Below are 19338 nucleotides of genomic sequence, written 5' to 3' on the forward strand. Positions count from 1 at the left end.
TGTGAAAAGGGGAGTTGTTTTAAGCATGAAATCAGTGCCAGGGCATGTTTTGCTCTGGATATTTTTGGCATAAGAGCTGGTGTTGGTGGATGGAATTGTGTGAGCATTGTAGTGGTCTGAAACCCATTCATGCATTTCTCTTGAGAAGGAAATGGGAGTAGTTTCCCTCCTTTTACCAAAGCCCAGGCAAGAACCTTACTACAGTCACACGCATTACTTTTCTCTGAATTTAGGCCTTCTGCCTGCAGCAGGTGAGTTCTCTTAGTGTGCATAGAGCAAGAAGAGCTGCTTTCAGACGTTATTCTATGTCCATGGTGTTTCTGTTGTCATAACAATATTAAATTTAGCAACAGCAACATCCAGTACAATAACAACACCAAGAGTGTGTTGTTTTCAGTGGAAAGCAAATCTAAAATGCACAGTTCAGCTCTGTCCTGAATTGCACTGAAAGAAGTCAAATGCCCAAAACCTGGGAAGGATTTTAAGCCCTTTTCATAAGAGTGATCATGGGGTCACTCTTTTCTTGCACCTGCAAGTCTTGTGTGGATGGAAAATGGGGGAACAGCCTTTGGAGAAGGGGGACAAGGATGGGGAAAGGTCTGTGACACCTGGATCCAGCTGCTGTGTGCTGGGAAAATCCTCCCTGAAATGCAGCGAGAGTGTTTGATGTGCTCCTGCAGGGACTTGTTTGAAATGCCCAAATGACAGCCCTGGTGCTTGGCAGAGGGATCTCCTGCAGCTCTGTGTTACTGACAGCTTTGTGCCATAGGATTTATTCCAGAGGCACAGGAACAGCTCACCCCAGCTGGACACTTTGGAAGTGTTTGGTACAAAGAATCACCCACCCTGGCAAAGAGGATTTCCCTGGGTTCCCTCAAGGGAAGGCAGTTCTTGCTCCACAAGAAAGCAGGAGCGGGGTGTTGCAGCCTTCATTTCAAACAGGTGAAGTGAGAAAAGGTGTGAAGGTGCCATTTGGGAACAGAAACACTGGGCTGGAACCTGAACAGGTCAAACAGGCTGAGCTCAGAGCACTGGAATTGAGAGGTTCCACAGAATGAAGGTTGGGAAAACCCCAACACTAAACAAAGATTTTTTTTGTGCTTCTCTCCATTTTAATTTACAAAAATTGCTTCCTAATTTTACTCGAAAACGTTGCCTGCTTTGAAGTGCAGCAAGATCCTTGCAGAGGTTTGGTTTGGAGTTGGGGTGATGAGAATTCCCCAGATTCTCCCGGGATAATGAGCAGTGTGGTACCACAGGTGGGTTGTTCAGCACAGCTGCCTGAATATTTCCCTTCATTTCTGCAGGGCTACTCACCCCAAAAAAAGCTGATTTTGCTGAATTCCACACACAGAGTGATAAATATTGATTGCAGCTGCAGCTGGAGGGTGTGGGACACACCTGGGTGATCTGACAGTGTTTTCATACCTCTTCCCATTGAAAATGCAAAAGGATTTGGGGTATCCCTAAGTTCTTCCACCCCTTTCCCATAAATTGCATTCCTGTTTTCAGTGCACAGACAATTAATCTCCATCTGTGCTTGTATATTCTCTGATTTTAAAATAATCCCCACAAAGATGGTGCCTTGAGGAATGGAGTAAAACTCCTTTTTTGGAGCTGTGTGACACTGCAGATACAAACATCAAGAAAACCTTGAGGAAAACCGATCTGGAAAAAAAACCATCAAGATGTCAGAGCTCCCAACAAATATCCTCATTGCTTTGGGAGGTTGACAAAGTTCTTACTAAGTGAAAGTAGAGCGAGGATCTTAATTGGGGTGGTGGGAGGTCTGCCTGGCACATGTGCTGGGGACCCCCGGCTGGGAGGAACAAAGCTGCCATGTCAGTTTGGTGAGCAGGAGTGGGAAAGGGGACTGCGGGAGCTCTGATTAGGGAGGTAATTAAGGGACAAGATGGTTTTTTTGGATGTTGAGAAATGTTTTATAGCTGCTGCTGGGTTCCTGACAAGTCTGCAGATGTCAATGTCGATGCTGAGGTTTCAACACCCACTTTGCTGTGGGGTCAGTTTAACTCTTGAGCAGCCAGTGAGAAATGCTGGAGAACCCTTCATATGGGCAGGCTCACAGATCCCCAAATGTTTGGGAAGAGGAGCAGCTGCAGATTTCCCCTGGCTGCTGCAATATGTGGAGTTTTAACTGTGATTTATGACTGCAGGAGGGCTGGGACTGCAAAACAGCTGGGGTGGGCATGTTGGGCCTGACTGGGGTGGAGGGACTGGGCTGTGTGAGGATCCAAAGAACTTCAGTCCCAAGGCAAGTCAGGGCACAGGGATGCGCCCATAAGGCAGGATGAGTAATAATAAAGTGCTTTTCAGACCTTCTGATATCACCTTTGTCTGTCCCCAATACCCCTTCAGTGACAATTATTTATCCTTTTTCTTTCTTGGTTTCTATGTCAACCTTGGTAGGAAATTCTTTCAGGGGATAAACATGGATCCTCTTCTCAAACTTCTCTCTGGCTCAAAGAATTCACTCTAAAACCTCTCCTACATCTCCTGCTGTGGTGCCACAACCCCACTGTAGCCACATTTCCCTTCACAGAGAAAAGCAAGGCACAACTTCCCAAGAGTATTTCTGGGATTCACGTTCTCTAAACCTCAGAGAAAAGAAAAACAGTTCTTATCTCATTTGCTGTGCCTGTGTTTGTGCAAAATTAGAATGCAAGATGGAGATTGTTTACCCAGGGGGATGGAGTTTTGTTTCATTGGCCTGTCAGGGCCAGTTGCATGTGTGGGGACTGTTGGGTGATAGTCACCAGATGAGTGCAGTTGAATGCTTGAATGCTTGGCAAATTCAGTTTAGATGTAATGGAATATAGTGTAATGTAATATGGAATAATATAGTATATATATATATATATATACACATACATATATATATATATATTCATATATATATGTTCATAATAAATATTATGGTATATATAATATACGATAATATATAATGTACTACACTAATATAATATAGAATAATATAGTATAATAAAGTAATTAATTAACCTTCTGATATCAGTGGAATCCTCCTCATCATTTCCTCTACTTCATCAGGGGCAAAAATATCTGCAATACCCTCCTGGTCTGTAACACTCCTTTCCTGTGCCCTGCAGCCCCCAGGATCAATGGGCACCCCAAGCTGGACAGGCACCGGGAGCATCCCCCTGGCTATGACAGCTCCTCCACCATGCTGAGCAGTGAACTGGAGTCCAGCAGCTTCATCGACTCTGAGGATGATGACAACACCAGCAGGTACAGCCCTGCCAGGGACACAGCGCTGGGCACATCTTGGGCTCCTCGTCTCTTTTTTTTTTTTTTTTTTTTTTTTTGGTGGGGGGGGGTTGGTTTTTTTGGGTTTTGTTTTGTTTTGTTTTTTTTCCTTTCATTTCTTTAGTGATTTTATGCCTTGAGAAGGAACACAGACTAGATAAGGAATAAAGTAGGGATTTATGAAAAGTTTCTCCTCAATGGATCCACCTTGGGCAGCACAGGAGCTCAGCCAGGGCTGTACCCAAGATGAACCAAAATGGTCCCAAAATGCATGGCCGGGCACGGGGTCTCTCACTTTAATCAGTTCTGCTCCATTTGCATCTTGGAGTGAATTGTCCAATTCCAGCTTTAGCCCATGCAGTCCCATCCTTGTTTTTCTCTCTCCAGCCCACGGTGTTTGTGCTCCTGGGCTGAGATTTGGATCATTTGTCCTTGGTGCCCAGCTGGAGCAGGAATTGTTTTGTGTCCCTGCTCTGTGCACAGAGCTCACCATCCCACAGTATGAAGCCCAGACCCACCCACTAAAGCAGCACAGAATGTGAAAAACAGAAAAGCCAAAACCTGAGGCATCAGTACATAATCTGAAAAACAGAAATGCCAAAGCCTGAGGCATCACTTTGAGCACAGGTTGTTCATCAGTGCCATCTCTGTGTGGAATCACTGCTCAGTTTTTGGGTCGAGGGTCTGGGCCAAATATATAATTCTATGAATTATACCTATAAGTTATATCTAAAGATATTTTTGTTTTTCTTTAAGAAGTCTTTACCTCTGTTATTGGGTCCAAACCACTGCTCCTGTTGAAAGAAAAGCTCTGCTTCTCTCCTTTTCATAGCAACAATGGCCACATTTCCAGATCAAAGCACTCTGCCTACCTATTTGTAAAGCAGTGGTGTGAATATTAAAACAAAATACTGTCAGCAGAGATTCCTAATAAGTATGCATTTTACTGGAGCTCAGTTATAGAGGAATACCTGGAATTGCATACTCTGAGACCTATGAGCAGTTCAGGAATTCATCACAGTTAATGCTGTTGCAAAGGCTGCCATAGATTTGTGGCTTCTTCATTATTTCTTTCTTTTTGTGTAGGCAGAGTGTGTGAATTATTCCCTACTTGAAAAATAGCTCTCATTTCAAGACATCTTTGTTATATCTAAAGATGTTTTTGTTTTTCTTTAAGAAGTCTTTAAGCCAATACATTTCATGGATTTAAAATAATTATTTTCATGGGTGTAAAACAAATCTAAAGTATTTTCTTTCCTTTTCCTGGCCACATTCGCTGGAATATTCTTCATTTTCCTGGCCACTGGCTCTAGAGCTGTTGTTCATCCCAGTGGTCTCTGAAAATCCAGCATGGATTTGTCAGAGTACAACAGGGTGACAGATCTCTGGTGGGTCACAGTGATCTGCAGCTAAAACAAATAAGGCAGAACGTGGTAATTTTAATAAAACCATGAGATTTTTAATAAAAACAGCAAAAAGCAACTACTCCTGGAGATCCTGAACCCCTTGATGTGCTTACAAACATGATCAGCTTTTGGGTCTTGGTGGATCTGTTGGGTCTTGCAGCTGGTCAGGGTTTAAAGACCTCACAATTCTGATTAAAGGCTGAGAGTTCCCAAAGGGCTGAAAGGATAACTAAAATCCACATTAGAGATTTAGTCCTGAATTAGTTTCAAGAATTTATTTTGCACTCCCAGTGAAGTGCAGGGTGTCCCTGCACATGGCAGGTGTTGGAATAAGATGAGTTTAAGGCCCCGTCCAACCCAAACCATTCAATGATGAGATATAAAAAAGCACTTTTCTGGATATTTCCCTGCATGGAGGGATGGTCCTTAACCCTGAATGCACCCAAAGCTTTCAGGGCTTTGAGCCCTCCCCCAAAACCTGGAGCCCACAACAACAAAACCCTGCAGGTGATTTGTGTTTCTTGTAAATAAATGAATAATTTCCATGGCAGCCAGCAATGCAGTGGGGCAGGATTAGCTCAGGGTGGCCACATTAGAGTAGACCCAGCGAAATCTCACAGTATGAATAAAATAATAATAAAACTTCCTGAGTCTGACCTGAGAAGAAGGAGATTTTTGGAAGCTGCTGCTCCTGCCTTTCCCTCTGGAGGCTGGGCAGGAGTTTTTGGCACAGGAGGAGCTGCCAGGCCAGCTAGTCAGGAAGAACCACTGCAGGAATGCTCCAAGGTATGCTGCTGTATTCCAGGGGGATGATGATGTTCTCAGGCACAGGAGACTTGGTGCTGGCAGGGAGAAGTTTTCTGTAGAGGCAAATCAGGCAAAGAGCAAATGGAGAAGGTTCCAGAGCTGCAGGAGGCACCAGTCTGGGGACAGAGGAGGGATCCGAGGGGTGAGTTTGGCTCCTGAGGGACACATCCCCTGGGGACAGAGGGGTCTGAAGGGTCAGTTTGGTTTCTAACAGCTGATGGACACATCCTCTGGGGTCTGAGGGGTGAGTTTGGTCCCTGATGGACACACCAGTGCGGCGACAGAGGGTCTGAGGGGACAGTTTGGAGTTTGGTTCCTGATGGACACATCCTCTGGGGACAGAGGGGTCTGAGGGGACAGTTTGGAGTTTGGTCCCTGGTGGACACATCCCCTAGGGACTGTGAGGGGTCTGAGGGCTCACTTTGGTTCCTGAGGGACACTCCAGCTTGGGGACAGAGGGGTCTGAGGGGTCACTTTGGTCTCTGGTGGACACATCCCCTGGGGACAGAGGAGTCAGTTTGGTCCCTGAGGGACACATCAGTGTGGGGACAGGAGTCACTTTGGTCCCTGGTGGACACATCCCCTGGGGTCATTGGGGTCAGTTTGGCTCCTGGACTCTGGTGGGTTCTGGTGCTTTGTGGGGAGGCTGTCAGAGAGGAGGCTCTGAGGCAGGAAAACAAAGGGAAGGGATGTTGCAGTCCTGGAAGGGAAGAGTTTGTGAGCTGAGGATGCTTTTCTGCCTCAATTTGGTTTTATTTGAACTCAGAGCAGTGGAACAGAGCTGGGTAATTCCCAGCCCAAGAAAGCTCTGTTGCATTCAGTTAAAGAGTAAAGTCATGTTTTGGTGAATTAACCTGTTCACAAACATTCCAGGACAGTGCAGAGTGACAGTGGGAGCATAATAATTTCTTTCTTTTTTTTTTCCAAGTGTTTGACAATTTTTTAACTTTTTTTTTTTTACAAATTAAACGTTTCTGTTGTTAGCAGGTGGGATTTTGAGCACAGATTGATGTAGGGAACTTAACAGTAAAAGGTTTCTTCTGTCTTCTCTAAAGTAAAGGTTTAACAAATCTGACATGTGTAGCTGTGGGATTATTGTCAGCAATTGCTGCTCTCAGTTCAATGCAGCTAAACGAATTCACTGCAAAAAAAATTGTTTATTTCTCATTTAAGAAATTACCATAATTTCTTTTTAAGCCATGTGGATAAGCTTTCTTTAACAAATGTTGCCTTTTTTCCCGTCCTTTGAGAATTGTAGAATGGAGAAAAAATTATTGCTATTACTATTATTATTAACTATTTAAAAGTCTCTTCTGTGGTATTTATTGACATTTGTACTAGAAGTGCAGTCAGGGTTTTTGAGCAGTAGCTGGTGCAGGAAATTAATTGGCAGTGATAATTCCAGATTTATTTTTCATCTTTGCACTTTATTTGTCTCAAAAGCTCAAATTTACCATCTTGTCTTGCTCATCAGATTGTAATAATAACAACTTCTACCCAGTATTTCTGGAGATGCTTCAGAGAGCAAAATATTCCTCATTAGAGGAGGTATGAGCTGCTTTTTAGCATCCAGATGCTCCCAGAATATTAAGGATTCAACAAGGATGCATTAAGGCTGTGGATTGAGCAGAAATCACAAGGAGAGATTATGAAAATAGGTGTAAAAATGTTCCTGCAGAGCCTTCTGATCAGCAATTTTGTGCAGCTGATATTAACTTTTTAAAACTTAACTTTTAATTTTTCCCTGAAATATTTTGTGTCCCCCTTGAACATACCTGAGCTTTTCTCAGGGGCTGATTCTCATCCTTCCATCCTAATACTGAGAAGAATGGCAAAAATACAACAAGAAAAACTTCACTTCTCATATGTTATCACCTGCTAACAGGACCTCAGGGATTTGCCAAGAAAGTCTGGTTTTGCTAGTTTAATTTGAGAGAAAAATGCACTTTTAGGGAGCAGGCAGCTGTGGAATGAGTGCCTTGGATTTGCTCAGATTCTCCTAAAGTGGGAAATTTTAGCTTAGGGAAGAGGAGGAGAAGGAAATGGGAGAGGAAGTAGGAAGGGGGAGAATATTGACAGCAAAATAAAATATGAGGGATTTTTGTCAGTCTTTGATGACTATTGAACAAACCCGGTTTTGGAAACCCTGGGTTTGACACCTCCATATTTTTCCTGTTGGAAGACAAAACCTCCCAACCTCAGATGCTGTGTGAGCTGTTTTACCAACCAGAAATCATCACATTATGGATATTTTTTAATAAAATCCCACCTCTTGGCTCTTCAGTTCCCCTTGCTGGGAGGGGAAGGAGGAGTGTGTGAGGTTAACATGCCTGAAATATTTGTGTGAGCTCAAGGGAATGTCAGGAGATTCACACCCTCTGAGCAGCTCCAGGGCTGATACTTGATAAAAATATTTCAGGCCAGAGGGCTTTCCTGTGGGCAATTCCTTTTTGGAATTGCTGGCATCAAGTTTTTGAGGTATTGTCACATTCCTGCATGTGGCTGGAACATGGAATTCAGGGATGTGGAAACTGGGGGGGAAAGCCTGGCAATGTTTGTTTTGTGTATAATGTTGGAATTTTTAATCTTGGTTAATGATGGAGCATTGCTTTGGTTTTTTGTTTGTTTGTTTGGGGTGTTGTTGTTGTCTTTTTTTTTTCCCCATTCTTACATATTAAATAGAGGAGAGATGTCTCTCTGGTGTTATAGTGATATTTTAATAGTCTGGGCTTTGTTCCAGGCTCCTGAAATTAATTTGGGCAAATCCATTTCTGTCTCGTTCTGTTCTCTGTAAAGTGAGGATGGTTAATGCTCCAAACTCTTATTAAAGACCTTAAAGATTTATATGTAAAATGTGGCACATTTAGGTTCTGCAAGTTTGGAGAGCCTGGAGAAACAGCAAATTAAAAGTTAACAGAATATGTGAAGATAAATCATATTCACTGTCCCCCTGTTACCAAGTTCTATTTGATTTCTTTAAATTCAAGCCTTGAATTCCTGGTAACAGTGGAAGAAAATTCAGCACCATGCCAGGACTCACAGAAATGAGCATTATGGGTTGCACTCAGACCTGCTGCCAGGAGAAAACAAGTGCTAAATTAAACAATAATCAAATTATTCATCTGGTCCCTGCTGTCCTTGAGCTGGAATCTCCTGCTGAGCTGTGTGTGCGATTTCCCCTGTCCTGCTGCTGCGGGTGGCAGAGCCTCTCAGGGGTAACATTTGCTGTCCTTGCCCTCAGGTTGAGCAGCTCCACGGAGCAGAGCACCTCGTCCCGCCTCATCCGCAAGCACAAGCGCCGGAGGAGGAAACAGAGGATGAGGCAGATTGACAGGGTAAGGCTGGCACCAGCAGCACCCAGGGAGCTGAACTGGGAGTTCTGAGTGGAGCTCTTGGCTCAAGAAGGGATCCAGGACAGGTCTGTTCCTGTTGAATTCACTGGGAAGGTTCCCTGTGTCTCCAGGCTGGGCTTAATCTCTGCATTTGATGTTCTGCGGCTCCAGAGTGAAGCTTTCACCTCTCCCTTTCTCCTTTCACTGTGCAGTGATCCCATTTCTGGTCTTTTCCAAGATAAATCTCTGCAGGAGAAGCTCCATTATGGTGTGGGAAGGGGTGTGAGATACCCTGAGACCTGCTGGGAGAAGAAATCCAAGTTCACAGGAAATCCCAAATCTATCTCTCTGCCCTTCCCTGTGCTAGTCCTGGGCAGCAGGATGAGGGTGACCCCACAGACAGACCCTGAAATATCTGTTTTCTTCTCCCATAAATCTCAGTCTCCACACATGGAAGAGTGACCTCACACACATTTTATCACAGGATAATGTTTCAGAAGGTCTTTGCTAAGCACCTTTGTATTTCATTTTGGAGGCAGGGCAGTGTCTCTCCTCTCCCCTCCTGCTGGATCATGTGCTGTTCACTCCTCCCTTTAGGGAGGAGCTGTGGTTGCAATAATTCACACTCTGCTGGGCACTTTAGGATCCAAATGTTTGCCTGACAGTCACAACCAGGAAGCAGAAATAATTCCAGGGGAAGTTCAGCTGAGAAACCTCAGTATAGGAAAGTGCTCTGTGTGTTTTGTGATCAGACCTTTGGAGAAAGTGCAGACTCTGCTCAGATTTCTTTCCTTAAAGTCTCTAAATGAAGCATAATTTTGAGGAAACCTCAATAATTTCTGTCTGCCTTTCAATTGGAATCCTCTTAATTCCTGATGAGTTAATCCTCAGCAGTTCTTACTCTGAGCCATTTAAAACCTTGAGACTTTTTCTGTTGTGTTTTGCAGTCATCCTCGTTCAGCAGCATCACTGACTCCACCATGTCCCTAAACATCATCACTGTCACGCTCAACATGGGTAAGAGGACAAGCCACGTTTTTTATTATGAATTTTGAGTGGTAGAGATGTATTTGGTATTTCTCTGGATTCCTAATCCGGAACTGGGCCATTTTCACCAGCATATCAGTGTTCCTTCCAGGGAAGGAGCTGGAACTGCAGCGTGTGGGGTTAATGGTGAGGGATTGGGGTAGAAAGGCACTGGGGATTTGCATTTCTGCTGCTCCTGTGTTTCATTTGTCAGCCAGGCAGAAATGTGCAGGGCTGCCAGCAAATTCAGCACTTTTCAGCAGCACCAAACCCTTCCTTGCCTCTCTGACATGTGGAACAAACATTGCCTAATGTGTTCAGTGCTAATTTCCAGGTGTGGACAAGTCTTTTCAATGCTCTTCCTCTTGCTGTTTTTTTTTTTTGTTTTTTTTTTTAAATAACACTGTCTTGGATGAAAAAATCCTGTCTTTAGCAGCCTTTCCCTGAAGGTGCCAGGCAAATACTCATCATTAGAGCAGCCTGAGATCATTGCAAGTCAAACCTTGCCCTGCTGATATGCTGAGATGTTTCAAAGCTGAAACAGCCTCGCTCTTTGCTATCATTCCAATCACTTTATCTGCTTTTTTTTTCCCCTTTCCCCACCCTTTACTTTGTGTCCATCTAGAAAAGTACAACTTCCTAGGGATCAGCATTGTGGGGCAGAGCAATGACCGGGGTGATGGTGGCATCTACATCGGCTCCATCATGAAGGGAGGGGCGGTGGCAGCAGACGGGCGCATCGAGCCAGGGGACATGCTGCTGCAGGTGGGTCCCTGTCCCCAAATCCTGCTGCTCTGCCCTGCCATCCCACCAGCCCCACGAGCTGTAGTCAGCAGGGAACAGAATTTATTCATCCTCAGAAAAATGTGGCCCAAAGATGGCTGAAATTGGTGATTCTTTGTGAGATACTCTGAGAAACGACATCTCAAAGGAACGGAAGTGGTGACCGTTAAATGGTGGGATGGAAGTGGTGACCAGGCAGATAAATTGGGGGATTAATGAAGTAATTAAAACAACTTTTAACTTTCATGCTGCAAGGCTGACCTCTGCTCTCTGTTTCAGGTGAATGATGTCAATTTTGAGAACATGAGCAATGACGATGCCGTTCGGGTTCTGCGGGAAATCGTCTCCAAACCAGGGTGAGCACATCACAAAAAGCCTTCCTGTTTATCCTCCTTGTGCAGTTGTTGGAGCTGGGAAACCTCAGAGAAATCAACATTCTGATATCCATCAGCATGACTGATCTCAGCTGTGAACTTCTCAGTGTAAATGATGAATAGGTGAGGTTGGTTCTGGCAAAAAAACCAACATGAATTGAGAAGTTGCCTGCTTTCAGCAGAGCTGTTTGTTTATGTGATGGGAATTTTAATATCTCAGGAGCTGATCATCCAACAGATTTCATCACCAGTGCTCATCATCTGTGCGAAACCAGGAACCTCCTGATATGCTTCATACTGAAAATATTAGAAAGTTTCTCAAAACTATTCATACTTAAATTATTACAAAGCTTCTCAAACCCATTCATACTTAAAGTATTATAAATCTTCTCAAAACCATTCTCAGAATGTACTTGACAACTGCTGAATAAAAATAAATTTGTTTCAAATACTTCTTGTAGCATTTCCAACTCTGTAGGAAATTCAAGAATCATCCTTAACCTGTTTTCTTTCTTCCTAGACCTATCAGCCTAACAGTAGCCAAATGCTGGGACCCTACTCCCAGGAGTTATTTCACCATCCCCAGGGGTGAGTACACATTTAAACTCTTTGCTGGGTTCCTGGGAAGCTCCCAAGATCTGGAATATTTTTACCTATTTTGGCACCTAACAGATTCTACCCATTCAGTCCTTTAATTGTTTACTTTTGTATTGGGAGCCTGGGGTTCCACTGCCCATTGAGTTTCTGGGAGTTTTTCTCTTGGTTCACATCTTTGGGTCCATCTCCTAAACTTCTGGGAAGTGATCTTAACCTAACAATTCATAAAAGGTTTGGAAATAATTATGCCAAGAGTTAAAAATCCTCATTTTCTCACAGTGAATCTTTAGAGAGAACTGAGTATTTTGAAGATGTGAGGGAAGCAGCAGTAATAGACATTAAAAAAAAAGAAAATTACCTTATTTTCATTAGCAGTAAAAGATCTGTGCTCATGTGACAAACACAGCTGCCTCCTGCTGGTGAGGGCTGTGCTGGTGGTGCTGGAATCAGTTTGTTCCCAGTCCACAGAAGATGACAGTGGCGGTGAAGATGGGGTGGAATAAATGCAACAAACCAGTGCAGACTGTGGGAGTCCTCTTGAAACCCTTAGGAAAACCAGAGAAACAACAAGAGAACAAGAGAAAACCTCTCAGATCTCTCAAAATCTTGGTGTTTGCTGCAAGTTTTGACCCCATTTTCTGTCCCTTTGTCGTGGTACAATCTATGGGATCTCACTCATGTGAACCGCTCAGAAAACTAGAGAAACAACAAGAAAAAATGATAAAACCCCTCAGATCTTTCAAAATCTTGGTGTTTCCTGAAAATCTTGAGCTTGTTTCCTGTACCCTTGAGTGAGGTGCCAACTATGGCACCTCACTCATATGAAACCCTCAGAAAACTACTGTAACCGAAAGAAAACCCCTTAGATCTCTCAAAACTTTGGTGGCTCCTGCAAATCTTCAGCCTGTTTTCTGTACCCTTGTGGTCATGCCAACTATGGCACCTCACTCACACAAAACCCTCAGAAAACGAGGGAAACAACAAGGAAACCAGAGAAACTGCAAGAAAACATGATAAAACCCCTCAGATCTTTCAAAATCTTGATGTTTGCTGCATTTCTGACCCTGTTTGCTGTCCCTTTGTGGTGGTACCATCTGTGGGGTCTCACTCATGTGGAACCTTTAGAAAACCAGAGAAACCACAAGAAAACACAGTAAAACCCCTCAGATCTCTCAAAATTGTGGTGTTTCCCGCAAATCTTGACCCTGTTTCCTGTCCCTTTTACTCGCAGCTGAGCCGGTGCGGCCAATCGACCCCGCGGCGTGGATCTCTCATACCACGGCCATGACGGGAGCGTACCCCCGTTACGGTATGAGCCCCTCCATGAGCATCACCACATCTACCAGCTCCTCACTAACAAGCTCAATTCCCGAGTCGGAAAGTAAGTCACCCCCTGGCCAGCCCAGGGCAGGGGGCTGCTCGGGGCCACCAGGGCCCGGCCACGGGCACGGTGACAGCGGCAGCGCCAGCCAGGCCTTGAGTGGTTTCTCACACTTGGGGAAAGCAGGAGAACTTTTGCCGAAGGTTGGAGGTTGATGTGGAGGTGTTTGGTCAGGGTTTTGTCTCAAGGAGAAGTGGTTGCTGCTGGATTTTAGTGGTAGGTTCAGGTTTTTCCACTCAGGTGCACGTTTGGTTGGTTTTTAATAAATTTCAACAATAATGTTCAGGTTTCACTTGGGAAATCCTTCTCTGATATTCACATGGTCTTCTTTTATACTTTTGATAAGTTCAGGTTTTTCCACTCATGTAGATGGGAGACTCCCTTCTTGCATTTAGTTGGTTTTTAATAACTTTCAACAGTAACGTCAATGTTTCCCTTGGGAAATCCTTCCCTGATATTCACATGGCCTTCTTTTGTATTTTTAAATTGGTTTTTTGTTCTTCTTTATATTCCTAGAATTTATTGAGCAAGCTAAAACTAAATTTAACATCCTACGTAAAATTATTATTAGATTTCAACCTGTTTCCTGGTTTGGCAGTCTGGAACAGCCGTATCCCTGAAACCAAGAGGTTGGATTTTAAAGATAGGTTCAGGTTTATCCACTCAGGTGAATGGGAGAGCTGTCTTCTTGCATTTACTTGGGTTTTAATAAATTTCAGCAATAATGTCAGTGCTTTTTTATGGGAAATCCTTCCGTGATATTCATATGGCCTTCTTTTATGCCCAAAATGGGAGCATTTCAGATGCATCTCAGAATTTGCCATATTTGTACAGCAGCCAGAACTTTAAAAATGCCAATTTTCTGTTCATATGCAGATCTCAGGTGTCCAAGAAAATAGAATTTATTGCTCCCCAATATTAGTTTGTTGGTGTAGTTTTTTTTCCCAAGACATGTTGCTTTTTGCCACTAACCAAACTAACTTAAAGCAAAAGCAAAGTTTTAGTGTTTATTTGAGGTTTGTAAGTATTGAAGCTGCATGCAGAGCTGGTCTGGGATGTTTTCATGCATATTGGCAGTGCATGTATGGAAAGAAACATTTTTAGTTTTCATTGTTTCACGTTTGCTGTACCTTTTTTTATACAAAATTTTGGGTGGCTGGAAAAGGACAAAAGTGCTTTTGAAAGGTGGGTGATGTGGGGAACTGGGAGGGGAGGAGGGTTCTGGAATTCCTGCTGGAGAAGGGTCTGGCCTACAAACAGAGATAAAAATGAATTTTCTAGGGCTGGAAAATGGGACAAGACAGAGAATTTGACAAATTCAACCTTGTTCTTATTTTATTGTAAAAAATGATGAGGAAAGTGTGAAACCTCTGGGGATCCAGTTCTGCCTGTAATGATGTGAACTGGGAATGGCTGGGGAGGCATTTGGGAGTTTTTTTAAAGTGTTCCACAAAAAAAAAATTGAGGGCAAAGCAATCCTGGGAGGAGTGGATTGTGAGGGGACCCTGGGAAGGGTTTTTGTAAGAAAATTCCTGATTTCTTCTGAGAAGGGAAGATTTCTTTTATAATTTAATTTTCCTCATGAATTTCCAGATCTTTAAATAAAAAACTGGACATGGATTGACCATGGTCACCCTTTCTGCATGGAGATGGGGGGTGCTCCCGACAGGGAGTCCCAAAAGAGCAAACCCCAAAAACTTGTCCCCCAGAGTTCCTGGGAAATTGAAATGGAAAACGATGGATCACAAAAACCCTTGGGTTTCCTTTCCTGCCTGTCTGGATGCAGAGAGGATCCTGCAGCTGCTTTGGGAAGCCAGGATGTGGGGACTCAGAATTTCTGTCACTAAACTGATGGCTTTGAGCCCAAAATCTAAACTGGTGGCCTTGAGCCCAAAATTGCTGAAAATGCTGTAATTCACTCTGTGGATGAGGGTGCATTTGGGAATCTTTGTGTCTTTATTTTATTTTAATTACTTTACTTTATTTTACTTTTTAAAATTTTATTTTAATTTTTATTTTATTACTTTTATTTTTTATATTAATTTAATTTTCTTTTTAAAATTTCATTTTAATATTTTTTATTTTTATTTATTTTATTTTTATTTTATTGTACTGTATTTTATTCTATTTATTTTATTTCATTTTATTTTTAAAATTTTATTTTAATTTTTGTTATTACTTTTATTTATTTCACTTTATATTGTATTTATTTCATTTTCTTTTTTAAATTTTATTTTAATTGTTATTTTATTTTATATTGTATTTTAATTTTTATTATTTTTATTTATTTTATTTCCTTTCAATTTATTTTAATTTTTATTTTATTATTTTTATTTATTTTAAGTTTTCATTTAATTGTATTTTATTGTATTTATTTTATCTTCATTTTGTTTTTATTTTATTTTTATTTTAATGTTTTGTTAATTTTCTATTTTATTGTATTGTATTTATTTTATTAAATTTTATTTTTCAATTTTATTTTATTTATTTTTTTGCATCTGTTGGTAAAACTGTATTTTTATTTCATCCAAACTGGGAGCTGAGAAGTTCCTTCAGGCTGAGTTCATTTCACAGCAGACTGTGGCCTCTCTTCCTTTCAGAATTAGAAGACTCTCCCTTAACTGTGAAGAGTGACATGGCTACTATTGTCAAGGTCATGCAGCTGCCAGACTCAGGCCTTGAAATTCGGGACAGGATGTGGTTAAAAATCACCATCTCCAATGCAGTGATAGGTAAGCAGACCCCAGAAATGCTGAGAGGGAGAAAACCCAATGATTTAATTAAAAAAATACCTTTTAATGAGCTTTTTTTTCATGTCTTTGACCTCTTATATTCCATTTATGGGCAGGAAATAACTTGTGTCAATGTAGGCACAGTTTGGCTCAGATAACCCCACTGTAGATGTTCAGCTTGGCACAGTTTGGCTCAGATAATCTTATTTTAGGTTCAGCTGGCACAGTTTGGTTCATATGATTTCATTGTAGGTGTTCAGCTGGCACAGTTTGGCTCAGAGAATTCCAATTTTACGTGTTCAGCTGGCAGAATTTGGCTGAGATTATCCCACTGTAGAAGTCCAGCTGGCTCAGATAATTTCATTTTAGGTTCACCTGGCACAATGTAGCTGAGATGACCCCGTGTCTCCCCTTGCTGTCCCCATTTCAGGAGCAGATGTGGTGGACTGGCTTTACACACATGTGGAAGGCTTCAAGGATCGCCGGGAGGCACGGAAATACGCCAGCTCCATGCTGAAACACGGCTACCTCAGGCACACTGTGAACAAAATCACCTTCTCAGAGCAGTGCTACTATGTCTTCGGAGACCTCTGTGGCAGTAAGTCCCCAGCTGGGAAGGACAGAGCTGGCCCCATGTCATTTCTGTGCCTTGAGGGTGTCCATTGTCCCCTTGTGTGTCCTCACAAAGAGGGATTTCCATGAGGGTGGCAGAGCTCTGGAGCTGCTCAGTGTAGCCGTGATATTTTCTGAAAAATTCTTTTATTAGGATTTTTTCTCCTGAGAAGCTGTGAGGCCTCAGGAACAAAATGTAAACAATGGTTATCTGCTGCTGTGAAATGCAACAGCTGCATCTGTGATTGGTCACATGTGGTTGTTTCTAATTAATGGCCAATCACAATCCAGCCATCTTTGACTGTCTGGTCAGTCACAAGATTTTATTATCATTCCTTTCTATTCCTTTCAAGCATTCTGATGAACTCCTTTCTTCTATTCTTTTAGTATAGTTTTAATATATCATTTTCTTTTAATATAATATATATCATAAATATATATAATGCAATAGGTAAATCAGTCTTCTGAAACCTGGATTGAAGGTTCTCATCTCTTCCCATGTCAGGGCTGCCTGGAAACTTCCACAGCCCAGAGGAGGCGGAGTCTCTCTGGAGATATTCCAAACCCAGCAGGACACATTCCTGTGTCACCTGCAGGACATTCCTGTGTCACATGCTCCAGAATTGGACAGGGGGATCTCCAGAGGTCCCTTCCATCCCTGCCTCTCCAGGGGTGGCCCAGAATAGGGGACATCACCCTGAAATTGTGTGACAAGTGGCTGGTGCTCCCTGGTAGCAAGGAGAGCTCCCAGAGGAGGATGAACTCATCAAGCAAAGCACTGAGGACAGCAGGATTTATTTCTGGTGGTGCCACACTGATGTCATGGGTTTTAGCTTTTTTATTTTCCAGATTCTGTGCTGATGCCTCAGATTTTAGTTTTTCTATTTTTCACATTCTGTGCTGCTTTAGTGGGTGGGTCTGGGCTTCATACTGTGGGATGGTGAGCTCTGTGCACAGAGCAGGGAGACAAAACAATTCCTGCTCCAGCTGGGCATCAAGGACAAATCTCAGCCCAGAACCACAAACACCGTGGGCTGGAGAGAGAAAAACAAGGATGGGACTGCATGGGCTAAAGCTGGAATTGGACAAATCACTCCAAGATGCAAATGGAGCGGAACTGATCAAAGTGAGAGACCCCCGTGCCCGGCCATGCATTTTGGGACCATTTTGGTTCATCTTGGGTTCATTTTGGACCATCTTGGGTGCAGCCCTGGCTGGGCTCTTGTGCTGCCCAAGGTGGATCCATTAAGGAGAAACTTTTAATAAATCCCTGCTTTATTCTTTAGCTCTGTCTAGTCCCTGTTCTAGGGCAGCTTTCACATTCCCTGCTGTCAGTCCCACTGGAACAGGGGGATGTCCCCACCATGTCCTCACCCTTCCCTCCCGTCTCCCTGCTGTGTGAGAAGGCTGATTCCAAGGCATTGCTAAGCTTCAAAAACCTCCATAAATAAATTCACAGTGATCATTTTACCCGTTGATTAAGAATTTTTCCCCTTTTTTCTTTCCCAGATCTGGCTGCACTGAACCTCAACAACGGTTCCAGTGGCGCCTCTGACCAGGACACCCTGGCTCCTCTCCCACACCCTGCTGCTCCCTGGCCCTTGGGCCAAGGATATCCCTACCAGTACCCTCTGCCCCCTCCTTGTTTCCCCCCAGCCTACCAAGATCCTGGTTTTAGCTATGGCAGTGGCAGTGCAGGCAGCCAGCAAAGTGAAGGTAAGCTGGGCAAAAAGGGTTTTATCCCACAGCTCTCATTGTTCCCCACCATCTGCTTGAGGTCCTCGGTGCTCTCCGTGCTTGTCTTGTGGTTTTTTTTGCTCCCTGCATGGATTTTGTGCAATGAATTAAAGGTGCTTGTGGCTCTGGAGGAGGGGGTTTGGCTTTCAGCTCTCTGTGGGAAATGCCAGGTTTAACCCAGGCAGGGATTGCCAGCAGTGGGGTTGGTGTTGCTGGAATTGAGGCGATTTCTGTGTTGCTGGGACAGGGGTTAGAACCAAGGTGCTCTTGGCTTGCAGGTCAGTGCTCAGCACAAAAGGAAAATCACATTTTTTGTAAGTGAGAGGTGGCCAGCCATGGCTTTCCAGGGCTGAAACACTGCTCCCAGGGAGGAGAGTCTCTGCTGGCATGTGTGACAGGGACAGGAAGAGAATTCTGCATGGATTAAAGACCTGCCCTCCTCCTTTTCTGCCCTAAATTAATTTTAACCTTAGTAAATTAAATCACATCTTTTTCTTGCTGTAGAGATACTATTTTTTAATTTTTATTTTATTTTAAACCACTCCCAGAGTGAGTTTTGCTTTTGGAAATGCTGCCAGTAAAGAAGGGGCGAGGATTCCTTGTGTTTTTTCAGTGAACATCCAATAAATTGGATGTCACTTATGCCTATTCACCACAGCCAGTCAGATTTTACAAAATGGCACAAAAGGGTTTCATAACAGGGGATTTTAGACCAGCTGCATGTCACCTTATACCAAAATAAGAAATATCCATGAGGAATCTCCCAGAGGCTTTAGAACTAGAAACTGCCCTGGACAGAAAGTGGGGGTGGTTTTTTGGCAGCTGCTTCTGTGAGCAGTAGGAATTCTCTCCCTGCTGCTGGATTAGGAAAGGAAAGGTGGCACTCCCAAAAAGTGCCAGGGTGTTCAGCTCTGAAAGGTTTCCACGCTTTTCCTGGTGGAAACCAATTTCTGTGCTGTTTTCCTGCTTTGTAACTGTTATTCCCTTGTTTTGTCCTGAGCAAGCATTAGACTGAAGGATTCCTAGAGGAATGGCTGACTCTAGGGGATTGGTAAGCCTCAAATCCCTCCATGATGAATTCACAGCATGATCATTTTTAGATTCTCGTGACCCCCAATGTTTAGCTGTATTTTGGTTTGGTTTTTTTTTCCTAATTTGAAATTTTATTTTTATTTTGAATTGTCTTGGACGCTCGACCTGTCTCAGTGCACAGTGGTGTGACATTGGCATATCAACCTGTGGGACTGTGCTGCAGCAGCTCAGAGGGGA

At 43.1% G+C, this 19338-nt stretch overlaps 1 protein-coding gene across 3 annotated transcripts in view; it reads left to right on the forward strand.

Annotated features, from left to right (window-relative positions):
- The window catches only part of DVL1 (dishevelled segment polarity protein 1), a 48520-nt gene that overhangs the window by 23312 nt on the left and 5870 nt on the right, over nucleotides 1-19338 (forward strand). Inside the window, exons 5-15 of one of the 3 annotated variants that reach the window (XM_074558305.1) lie at nucleotides 3126-3264; nucleotides 8737-8830; nucleotides 9775-9844; nucleotides 10479-10618; nucleotides 10916-10992; nucleotides 11531-11598; nucleotides 12839-12988; nucleotides 15589-15720; nucleotides 16151-16318; nucleotides 17842-18048; nucleotides 19074-19120. In XM_074558305.1, the coding sequence (XP_074414406.1) occupies nucleotides 3126-3264; nucleotides 8737-8830; nucleotides 9775-9844; nucleotides 10479-10618; nucleotides 10916-10992; nucleotides 11531-11598; nucleotides 12839-12988; nucleotides 15589-15720; nucleotides 16151-16318; nucleotides 17842-18048; nucleotides 19074-19084 (1256 nt within the window). In that variant the 3' untranslated portion in view covers nucleotides 19085-19120. The remainder of the gene's footprint in view (nucleotides 1-3125; nucleotides 3265-8736; nucleotides 8831-9774; nucleotides 9845-10478; nucleotides 10619-10915; nucleotides 10993-11530; nucleotides 11599-12838; nucleotides 12989-15588; nucleotides 15721-16150; nucleotides 16319-17841; nucleotides 18049-19073; nucleotides 19121-19338) is intronic. The other 2 variants (XM_074558303.1, XM_074558304.1) reach the window with 2 other exon arrangements.

This window comes from Zonotrichia albicollis, chromosome 25, assembly GCF_047830755.1.
Source record: "Zonotrichia albicollis isolate bZonAlb1 chromosome 25, bZonAlb1.hap1, whole genome shotgun sequence".
Classification (NCBI taxonomy): Eukaryota; Metazoa; Chordata; class Aves; order Passeriformes; family Passerellidae; genus Zonotrichia; species Zonotrichia albicollis.